Here is a 12736-nt window from a genome sequence, read left to right as displayed (position 1 = left end):
TCTAATGACATGTAAATATTCATTTTACTGAGTGAAACATATACAGAAAATACTAATATAACGCAAAACAGGGGCAAAAGGAATAATACGTGTTATGTCCCTTGAGGCATTAAGGTAGCTCTGCACGTTTGGATCGAAAAATTTTCTACAATGTAGAATTTGATTAAACCCCGATTTTTCAAAACTTCAGAATATACTTAGAAAATTCATCAAATAAAAATGATAGGGTCGTGTGCTTGATTTTTTGCTAGACTGATTCGAAATATTTGGACCTCACGCATTTTTTAATAATGGGAGTCTATGGGAAATTTACAACTTTCATATCATTTTCATCAATAGAAATTTTTCTACAATGTAGATTTTGATGAAATTTTTCACAGTCGTAAATAAATATATGGTCTATAATATGGTAAAATAAAATGTATAGGTCCGTGTGCTTATTTTTGAGCTATTTGTCCAAACTTAAAGTGAACCGCACATTTCAAGACAATTTAAGACATTATTTTGAATTATTTAATCGTCACAGATGTTTTATATCATAGATTAACTTTAGAAAGATAGTAACAATGCCATTGAAATACATTTACTCACGGGTTGCCATTAATTCATAGAATGATTTTTATTTCCTTACGCCGAATCCTGGCTTTATTCTACGTTTTCTGGAAAAATGACGTTACTCCATCACTTCCGGTTAATCAAACGTGCAGAACTACCTTAAATCTACTTACAGTATTATCAAGGCATATAGTGCATTCAGAGTTAAGTCCCCTGGCAACAACTGATGCCTGCCTGGTGGTAAATACTTCCTCTGGTGGGGGTGCAGTTGGTGGTCTTACTGGTTGTTGTGGTTGAGCATAACTTGCCATGTAATCCTGTGATATGATATAAATATTGCATTCCTGAGAGGGTGATATGAAAAATGTTCACCACGAGATATATGAATATTGACCGAGGCGACAGCCGAGGTCTATATTCATATTTCGAGGGGTGAACATTTTTCATATCATCCCCTCAGGAATGCAATATTTATTTTATTATACCGAAAGATTATAAGAGTCAAAGCATTTACTGGAAAATCAACATAATTTATTTAACATTAAAAGTAATTACTAACCAAATAATGAAGACTTTTGGTAGATTTAGTCGAGACGATTACATATCGTTGACCCCTATATTTACTCTAATATTTCAATATTATGTCAATCAGTAGCATTCAAAAAATGGCGATAACTTTATTTTTCTAAACGAAACATAATTGTGAGCACTCATTTTCTTAGTTAGATCATTTCCAAACTTACATTGGTAGTTTCGATTCAATATTTCATAAAAAAAAATTGTTTTAGAAATATTTTGCACTTAGCATAAATAAGAAAATTCGGCCCTGTTTGCATATGCAAGAGCACCAGAAAAGGGTAAAGCATAATTATATAAGCGCCTCGTCTGGAAAGTTGTCGACTCAGTATTTTAATCAATGCGAAAATATCAACCTCTCAACGGGAGAAAAATAATATCACATGCGCAGAAAAACAAAATAACGCTGTTGCGCATGTGATATGAAATTATGGATCATATCACCTGCGCAGAAATTGAAAATAACGATTTTGCGCATGTGATATAAAATCACTGGGGAATATGATATATTATTCAAGTTAACTTAATGGGAACTTTGCATTGAGGTATAATAAATGTAATTAGAGAAGTTGAGATTCAATTTCTTTCTGAAAGCTTTTGAGTTCACAAAAACTGTCAATTCAGACAGTGCTTGACTTTTTCGATGCTAATAGGAGCAATAATGAGGGGGAAACTGAAGGAAATTGTTTGAAAGATTTTGTAAAATTGTAAAATTTTGAATACATATCTTAAAGGTATTATATGCCTGAATTATAGATTTGAAAATTGAAAATAATACAGTAATTATGTTAACATTAAACAAACATGTAGTACAGTGAGCTAGGTGTAAACTATAGCTGCTTTTGAGAAACGCACATATCTCCTGGCAACTGCGTAATCATCTGAATAGTAGTATATGAGTCAACCATGCACCAAGACCTCAACTGCCTTATCAGACTTTCAGTGTTTTGAATGGGCCGATTTGGCTAGTTATCGAACTTGGTCGAGGACTTATTTATCAAACTGAGGCAAGGTACGTACCAGATACTACTGATGATCTTGACGTTTCTTCACTTTCGTACTTTGCTTCCTAAACAGCGGATTGTTTCTTTTTTTGCTGCCTTTCTTCTTCTGAGATTCTTGCTGAAAATTTATTTTGCCATCTGCTTTATAATCTGAACTTGAACTACCATTCTGCGTATTTGATGACAGATTTGACGACGACTTCCGTATGCTCTTTTGCAAATTATCACATTTGCTACTATTTTGTCCCATAGAGCCATTTTTCAACTTGTGTGTCTAAAAAATTAAAGGAAAAATGAGCCGCGACAACATACTGGCTTTGCGACCAGCATAGATCAATGAAATATGTCTCAAAACAGTTGCTATAAAGTAGCAAATGCAACTGGGTCCTAGTTAAAGGAAAACAGACCTACCTTACAAGAGAGAAGTCAAGAAATGCATATAAAAAGTAGAGAGATCGATCAAAAGTAGGGGTTGAGGTGGGGAGCAATGATCACCAGCCAGACTCGGTGTGGAAAGGGTCTGAAAAGCAAAGAAAATAACATTTTTTCTAAGAGTATGAATTTCCCTACAATTCGATACCAAAATCTATTATCATACGTTTAAAAATGTGTGATCTGCTTGTACAAAATGGGCAAATATTTTGGAAAATGGCCATTTTCAGTAATGAAATTGTGAGGTGGTTTAGATTATCTGGGCACTGTAACCTAAAATATACAAGGATTTTAATCAAAATGGTATCGTTAGAACTGCAATAGAAGTGGCCTTGCAATGATGACAGTATTGATCCTTGATCTAATTATTTTTGCAACAGAATCGTTGAAATATTTATCAAAATTCATATTTTTCATATTTTTACCTAATTTCGCGACCCTCATACGACTTGAACTAACATCCTTATATTTGCCATATTTTGCACCTACCAAATATATGATGCTAAACAACATCATTAAAGCTGAAAGCATTCTCTATAAACACCCCAAAATGGCGAAGATGAAAATAATGATTGTAGAAACGAAGCCCAGAGAGGGGTGTGGGCATACATGCAGCTCCGCTTTGGTGAAGTTTTGACATGGGTTGAAAATAAAACTATTAATATTTCACATAGGGAAAAAGGGGAGTGTAGATTGTACGGAAACGTGAAAGGGCCACCAGAGCCTAATACGTTTTAATACGTTACGGCTATGGAAAGGATATGCTATGAAAATGTGTCTAGAATCTAAAACATGCGGTAAATAGAAATGGCGGAGCTTATGTTCAGTCACTATGTTCAGAGTAGACATGTATTTTGCAAGTTACTGGCTTAGATATTCAAGCATCTGTCAATATGACAAAAGATTCTTGCACATCTGTCTAACTGATATATGTCACGTTCTTATCAAACTTTGCTGCCGTTTTACTATCGTTATCTGTATTCAAATGCCAAATGTAATATACTGGTACAAAGGTCGTCACTATAGGTTCACAATGACATCCTGATCCTAAAACTGACTTCTTTGTAGACGTCGTAATAGGCCGTGAGCCAAGACCCCAAATTTAAGAAATTGGTACCAATCAGACTGGCAAAAAGATTTAGTGTTTTTTGGATAGATACATGTCTGTAGTCTTTGAAAAAGTTGGGGGCCTCTCTATGGCACAGCTTAGTGACCGAGTTTGATGTGTTTCTATGACAACCAAAATTTTGTTAAAATATTAAGAAAAATATCTATCATATTTTGGATACAAAAATTATACATAATTTTGTAAAGATTAGGTATATATATTATCATAAATCACTTACTTAGATGCAAAAAGCTCTTGCAAAGTAAAAATGTCAAGTTGAGTCAAAATGTTACACATTTTTTTTAATTTACGTGACTTAATATATAATGTTACTTATAGAATGGAAATTGCCTTTGAAGTTTATGTTCAAAGCAATGTTTTCATTTTCAGGTGTACTTAAATTGTTTATTTTATAATAATTCACTTCATCACATCCCATCAGCAAAATTGCATGAGTAAACAAATACTTAATACCATTTTATTAATATAATTTACGTGACAATTATTTATTAAAGAAATAAAGATATAACTGCATATTCATTTTAATAATATTTCTTCATAACAGTAAGTGTGGTGATATAGTTCCTGAGGTATTTTATACTTTGTATATAAAAACATATTTTCAATATATATTATACCATAGAGTAATGGATTCTTCAATGTAACTTACATAAAATACGTTACCAAAATATCAAATGTCACATTTCTATGTAATCTTGCCAATTCTATTAAAATGAAATTTTAGAACTTTTGAAGTAGTTTTTTTTTTTTCTTTTTATGAATTTAATTATCATAAAATATCATCTTCATTTTTCGTTACAAAATGATATGAACAATAAACACAATATAATAATAAGTAATTTTTTATAGAAAATTCGTTTCACATAAACCTTATCAAGTACAAGTTTATATATAACAAGCATTTAAAGAATCAAAATTTTAACATTTATAGACAAAACCTGTTTTGTATAGATCTATACATAGCAATTAATCAAAGCAATGCGTTACCATGAAGTGAATTATGGTAACTGAGCTGAATGTGTTACATTTTTTGGTATTTTACGTTACAATTGCACAAAATTATATATTGCCCGGCACTGTTTTCGTTCAAAATTCAAAGTTGTATATGAACTGCTTACTTTACATAAATACGTCCAATATTTTGGCATTTATAGAATTGTATTGTAAAAGAACTGCTTTTAATACCCTTCATTATTATAATTTACATGACATTTATTTGTTATAAGAAATAAACATTTCGCATATGATTAATATGTACTCTAATAAAAGAAACAATTTTTTTTCTTTTACATTTTCCGATTTGTGTACAAAAAGAACATTTATTAGTATATGTAAATATCCATCATTACAAATCAAAAACGGTCCCTTCTTTTACAATACGTAACCAATAGGTAATATATGAAATGTCCATCTATTTCAAACAATTGAAACTGAACAACTGTTATTTATTTTCAAAGTGTAATATCAAAAGTGTTTTCATTCAAACAGAATTGGAAAATCCTTTATTTTCAGAAAAGAGTGATTGACATATATCTTACCAAATATAAATCTATAGATATACTTGTTTTCCTTAAAGTTAAAAAATGAACACTGAACCCAAGCTAAGTTTGTTTCAGTAATAACATGCTTTTTCCCTACATGTATTCTTGTTGTAAGAGATGTTGCAAAAATACATATGGTTTGTGAATATTAATAAACTAGCTGTGTGTCCACAGGACACTGGTGATTCCATTTTCTTCCACTGCACATGGTTTCGAGATTCTAGACGATTTGTTTTTTCAGATATATGCAACAAAGACGTTAAAGCACTCTATGTATCGTTTCAGCAAGTCAAGGACCATAACTCTGATCTTGCTGAATGAAATTGCAAACAGAAAAACAGGAGTGCAACTTCACATGATGTATAATAACTCTCTAACATTTCAAGTCTATAGGTTAAACATTTTAAGATACACGTGACATTAACTTCAATGCACTTATTGCATTATTTTGATTAACCCAAGTCATAACTCTGGTCTTGCAGAGGGGAATCCAAAACTAAATCCAGATGCATAAGTTCACATGCTGAATAATACTCTTGTATGATTTCAAGCCCTTTTTTCAGATATACGCAATACAAACGTATAAGCACTTTATGTGAATTTTTTACTAAGTCAAGGACCATAACTCTGGACCGGCCGAGTGAAATCACTCACAGTTCCACAAAGTGCACAACTTCAGATCCTATATAACAATCCTCTAAGTCAAATACTTATTGAGATACATTCAATATAAACTTGTCTGATCTCTCTATATATTTTTGACTAAATCAAGGGCCATAACACTGGTCTGTCCATCGAACATTCCAAACCAACTCTAAGGTAAACAACTTCACATGCTGAATAATATTGCTCTTATGTTTCGTGACCTTCATTCAAATACGTTTTAAGATTCGTTTGACTCCAATTTTATGCCCTTTTATGCTTATTTTTTTTTCTAAGTTAAGGGCCATAACTCTATTCTGGCTGTGTGAAACCTCAAACAAAACTCTAGATGTACAACGGCATACACTAAATAACATTCCTATAATGTTTCATAATCCTATTTTCAATACTTCCTAGGATACATGCGACACAAATGTTTTAGGCCCTTTCTTTGCATATTTTTGACCAAGTAAGGAGCCATAACTCTGGTCTGACCATAACTCTGGCCTGGCTGTGTGAAATCCCAATTAAAACACCAATTGCACAATTTTACATGCTGAATGAAAGTTCTGTGAGGTCTAATGACTCTGGGTCAAATACGTTATGCATGGCACCAATTTGTACATTTATAGGATTTAATATTATGTGTGGTTTTTTTCCCCGTTAATTGTCAAACAACACATAAACTGAAATGTCAGTCATGCAATGTATTTACGGTTTTTAAAAACTGATGATAATGCAGTTTTTAGCCGTGTCTCAGAATTCATTTCCTTGTGACAAATTCATAAAGAAATCACTCACTACAAAATGTAAATTTAGTCAGCGGATGCATATAAGTTTTAAGATCAAAAGATGTCTTTAAACATGTAAAATTAAACATGTCCTAAACAACATGTGTATTTCTGTCGCTAGGTCATGGACTTCTCATGTTGAAAATACAATATTTGATTTAAACATATATGCGCTTTTTATAAAGGTAATAGCATGTGATTGAATCAATTGGAATCATTTATTTTTGTACACTGAACATGTATTTACACCTAATCATCGATTCAACTTTCGGTCCTGTAGCCGTTGTACATGAAGTCAAACGCCGAGTGGCTTCAAATCACATCCCCCCTTATCGAAGTGGGTTTGAGTCTCACTCGGGACATTGAATCTTCATGTGAGGAAGTCATTCAGCTGGCTTACGTACGGATTGTCGGTGGTTCTATGCATGGCGGGGCACCTTGGGTCTTCCAACCATCAAAGCTGGAAAGTCGCCATAATTATAACCTATAAATATGACGATGCAACGTAAAACCCAAACAAAAATAAGTGCTGGACTCCTTCATTTAACTTTATATAATAGGGAATTAAAACTTGGTTCGGGATTCATGACTAAGTAAGTTTCCTTGCCAAGAAACTTGCTCAAGACGGAAAAACAAAATTTTTCTTGGGTTTAACGCCCGTTTTCAACAGTTCTTCCTATATGTCGGGTGGGCAGTTCACCTAACCGTCGCTCCTGGGAAGAACCAGTACAAGGCTCCCGTCCTCCGTAAGAATCTGCCAACCGTTCTTACATATATAAAGGGATATGGCCGGTAGCAAGGCTCGGACCCATCCCCGACAGGATACAGTGATTCCAAGTCAGCGACTAACCACTCGAGTACAAGGGAGATCACACGATGGATGGTTACTACAATTCGGAATCTAGAAACAACATGGGTACATAGTTGCAGTAATGCCAGACTGAAGTCGACATAGAACTTCCAAATAGATTTATGTCGATGGGTTCGACTAACAGCTTATTCCAAAGGTCATGTGATCAATGGTGTAGGACGTATTTTTTGTGCTCGTGAAAAAATAATTGAAAAATGGATTATTAAGTTGTAAAACAATTCGGATTAAGTATAATGTAAATGCTAAAGTATAAGTGAAAATGAATGGATATACAAAATAACATATATGGGTGGTAAAAAGAAAAATAAGCGAAAAAAGAGTGATGACAGCATGAACAATGAAAACTGTAGTAAGGCGGGAAGATTTTCGGATACACCAGAAGGCCTCTCTGTAAGTATAAAAAGTTTAATAAAATAGTGTGAAATAAAAAGTCATGTAGTACGGAAACATTATTATATGTTATAGTTCAAAAATCTTTTTTTTAACCAAAGACAAGCGAAGGATTTTCAAAAAAGTAACCAAGTTACTTTCATATTATTTCACAACGGATAAAAATGAGTAACTTAACGTCACAACACGTCTGACGTCATGTTCGTATACGCGCGCCTGTTTTCCGCGCTAAGATTAAAATTTGTTGCAAAATGCATATCTCAACATAATTAAGCATAAAATAAAAAGAAAATTTGTCTGCTTTTCGTGAATATGGAATATATCTCACCTCAAAGAGAGAAAATGTTCACATTTTCACTGGCGCTACGCGCTCGTGAAAATATTTGAGATTTTCTAACTTCTAAGCGAGATATATTCCATATTCACGAAAAACAAACAAATATATATAACGTGAACCGCAAAATAACAGTTAATTTTGCTATTCGAACTGCAAAATCGATATGTTTTGCAGTTTGCAATTCAAATTACGAAGTGCAAATTAGATGGAAATGTTAAATAATAAAGCATGAAAGGTAAAAAATTATAGAATCTTTATTTATAAAGCGAATCGCCGTTCAAATATATATATCTTGAACCGCAAAATAAAATTCATTTTGCAATTCGAACTGCAAAATGCATAATGTTTTGCAGTTTGCAATTCAAAATTAAAAGTACAAATTGGGTTGAAATGTTTAATTTAATAGCCTGAAAGCAAAATACAATAACAACTTTCTCGGAAAGCGAATCGAAGTTCATCTACTTAATATATATAATTCGAACCACAAAATAAATAATTCCATATTCACGAAAAACAAACAAATATATATAACGTGAACCGCAAAATAACAGTTCATTTTGCTATTCGAACTGCAAAATCGATATGTTTTGCAGTTTGCAATTCAAATTACGAAGTGCAAATTAGATGGAAATGTTAAATAATAAAGCATGAAAGGTAAAAAATCATAGAACTTTTATCTATAAAGCGAATCGCCGTTCAAATATATATATCTTGAACTGCAAAATAAAATTCATTTTGCAATTCGAACTGCAAAATGCATTATGTTTTGCAGTTTGCAATTCAAATTTAAAAGTGCAAATTGGGTTGAAATGTTTAATTTAATAGCCTGAAAGTAAAATACAATAACAACTTTCTCGGAAAGCGAATCGAAGTTCATCTACTTAATATATATAATTCGAACCACAAAATAAATAATTCCATTTTCATAGGAAAAAACTGTTGGAAACGGGCGTTAAACCCAAGAAAAATTTTGTTTTTCCGTCTTGAGCAAGTTTCTTGGCAAGGAAACTTACTTAGTCATGAATCCCGAACCAAGTTTTAATTCCCTATTATATAAAGTTAAATGAAGGAGTCCAGCACTTATTTTTGTTTGGGTTTTACGTTGCATCGTCATATTTATAGGTTATAATTATGGCGACTTTCAGCTTTGATGGTTGGAAGACCCAAGGTGCCCCGCCATGCATTATTTCGTCACGAGCGGACACCTGGGTAGAACCACTGACAATCCGTACGTAAGCCAGCTGAATGACTTCCTCACATGAAGATTCAATGTCCCGAGTGAGACTCAAACCCACTTCGATAAGGGGGGATGTGATTTGAAGCCACTCGGCGTTTGACTTCATGTACAACGGCTACAGGACCGAAAGTTGAATCGATGATTAGGTGTAAATACATGTTCAGTGTACAAAAATAAATGATTCCAATTGATTCAATCACATGCTATTACCTTTATAAACAGCGCATTTATGTTTAAATCAAATATTGTATTTTCAACATGAGAAGTCCATGACCTAGCGACAGAAATACACATGTTGTTTAGGACATGTTTAATTTTACATGTTTAAAGACATCTTTTGATCTTAAAACTTATATGCATCCGCTGACTAAATTTACATTTTGTAGTGAGTGATTTCTTTATGAATTTGTCACAAGGAAATGTTTATCAATTAAAGAAAATCTATTCTGTACCGTTCTGGATAGAGATTGTAAAAATGTTTGACTTGAAACTAATTCTGAGACACGGCTAAAAACTGCATTATCATCAGTTTTTAAAAACCGTAAATACATTGCATGACTGACATTTCAGTTTATGTGTTGTTTGACAATTAACGGGGAAAAAACCACACATAATATTAAATCCTATAAATGTACATAACTTGTCTCGCGTCTTGGGCGGAGTTTATGTAAATGACTGTTACAAAATTAGCCACTCCCGATAAGAAAATCGATATCAGTCAGCCACTCCATGTGTATGGTGCAAACATTGAATCGGCGCACTATTCTGAAATTGGCAGTAAATCAGCAACACAACAATACAGAATATTCAGCAGACACTAGAATCAACTGCCAACACCTTAACAGAGCACTGTTAGAATTCATAGAGGAAAAACAATAGAAGAGAATAACAGCAAACTCAAAAGATATGTATGAAAGGCAGTTTTGATAATTTGAAAGACGATAATATTATATTAGTCTGATTAGAATAGTTTATTCTTTCGGTGATAGGGACATGTGACCGAAACTGTTTATCCCGAATGCCTTTAGCAAACAAATTTTAATAAAGACAAAGTTATGTAACGAAGGCCAGTGACTAATCAAATTATGGATTTATCAACTGACAAATTCAGCCCTAAGGACTAAGCATTTTGCATTGCTATTATTCCGCATTTCTCTATAATTAACATTTCACATTTAAGCATTTGGCACATAGCATTTTGCATTAACAATTTGTCATTCAACATTTGGCAACTAGCATAGTGCACCGGCCTTCCATGCATATGTAAGTTAGATCATAAATTGAGTACCAATGTTCATCCAATAATTTTATTAGCGTCATATGACAGCTCTAATGTCATTACGTAGCAAACTAAGTGACAAAATTAATTACTTTACAGTTTTTTCAGATGTCCAAAATTGATAAGAAGAAGAATGACCATTGACAAACATTGATATAAATGATTGATTATTCTAGGCCATATACGTTTTGAGGTATGAACATCACAAACAAAAACCCCGCCTTTTTGGCTACTCAAAGGTTTATAACCGTGTAATAAGCGCTAAAGTCTCAATTTAAAAAGAAAAAGTTACTTTACACGTAATGACTTATGAAACATATCTAACTCTGAATAAACTGCTTCAGTCTGTCACAGAACTCTTTCTAACACAGCTTTACGCAAATCAGAACCGATCACGACATTACAAGCCTTAGTTTTTATACAGCCACTCTAACCTAAGCCTTTGACACTCTGTCGCAAGAAATTATGTATGTGTATTTACCTCAGGAACTGCATTTAAAGATGTTTCGTTCGTTGCCGAATTAGTATAGTGGTAAGGGTAGGATAAATAAATACATGCCAGTAATGTCCTGAAACCTAAGTTTCTTGTAAACAAGAGAATCAATATTTAAGCGAACATCATTCTGCTGAACGGAATTTTATCCAAGTTACTAATCTGATATTATCAAAATGTGTAGTTGACATAATTCAGTTGATGTAACAGGGTCGGCATTAAATCTCCCACTCTGAGTGTACACACGCATTGGATGTACACTATTAAACCTATGTTAAGGTAGTTCTGCACGTTTGGATCGAAATTTATTCTAACATGTAGAATTTGATTAAACTCTGATTTTTCAAAACTTCAAAATATACCTAGAAAATTCAGAAAATAAAAAAGATAGGGTCGTGTGCTTGAATTTTTGCTACACTGATTTGAAAAATTTGGACCTCACGCAATAAAAATTATTTCATAATGGGAGTCTATGGGAAAATCATTACTTTCGTAACATTTTCGCGAACAGAAATTTTTCTACAATGTAGACAACTTCTCACAGTCCGATTTATTTTTCTATTAAACATAGAAGGCAGAAAACAGTGAATTATTATACAACAAATCACTGTTCTGACGTCACAATAAATTACGTCATGGCGTCAAACGGCATAGCGGCGTGCTGGAAAAGAAACCGATAGAAAACGGACAAATATTTAATGAATATCGTTAAGGATGTACTTAAAAATCCTCCTTGGTAACGTGTTAGAATCGAAATAATATGTCTCATTTAGTGATTTGCTCTTGAATAAATCATTGTTTGCCGTTCAGATGCGTATTATTATACCACTCGGGCTGCGCCCTCGGGATATAATTCCTTCGCATCTGAACTCTAAACAATGATTTATTCAACGACAAATCACTGGATGAGATATATTATTTCTTAAACACATGGCCTATAATTTGGTGAAATAAAATGTATAGGTCCGTGCGCTTATTTTTGAGATATTTGATCATGATTAAAGTGAACTGGACATTTCACGCTAATTTTAAGACATTAGTTTGATTATTTTAACGTATCATATGTTTTAATATCATATTTTGACTTTAGCAATATAGCAACAGTGCCATTGTAATAGATTTACTCACAGATTTCAATTAATTCATTAAATGATTTTCATTTCCGCATGCCGAATCCACGCTTTATTCTACGTTTTCCGGATAAATGACGTTACGCCATCACTTCCGGTTTATCAAACGTGCAGAACTACCTTTAACAAATACTCCGGTTAAAACTTAAACTTTATTGACTAAAATATTCGTATAAATAACTTCGATAAAGCAATTCTATATAAAGCATAATCCTATAAATTTAAAACTTGATACAGTAGTGTAATATCGATCTAGATTGTAAAATTTAACATTGCGACTTAAACACTGATTTATTCTTGTTGTGTGCCATTGTGTAAAAAGGGTTATC

General features: G+C 32.9%; 1 protein-coding gene across 1 annotated transcript in view; it reads right to left on the bottom strand.

The window, feature by feature from the left end:
- Nucleotides 1-12736, bottom strand: part of LOC123556189 (E3 ubiquitin-protein ligase LRSAM1-like) — a 35815-nt gene that overhangs the window by 1227 nt on the left and 21852 nt on the right. Inside the window, exon 11 of the mRNA XM_053524283.1 lies at nucleotides 729-872. Coding sequence (XP_053380258.1) covers nucleotides 729-872 — 144 coding nt within the window. The remainder of the gene's footprint in view (nucleotides 1-728; nucleotides 873-12736) is intronic.

Source organism: Mercenaria mercenaria, chromosome 15, assembly GCF_021730395.1.
Source record: "Mercenaria mercenaria strain notata chromosome 15, MADL_Memer_1, whole genome shotgun sequence".
In the NCBI taxonomy this organism is placed as follows: domain Eukaryota; kingdom Metazoa; phylum Mollusca; class Bivalvia; order Venerida; family Veneridae; genus Mercenaria; species Mercenaria mercenaria.
The sequence above is the reverse complement of the archived record's forward strand: the minus strand, read 5'-3'. Positions and strand labels throughout refer to the sequence as shown.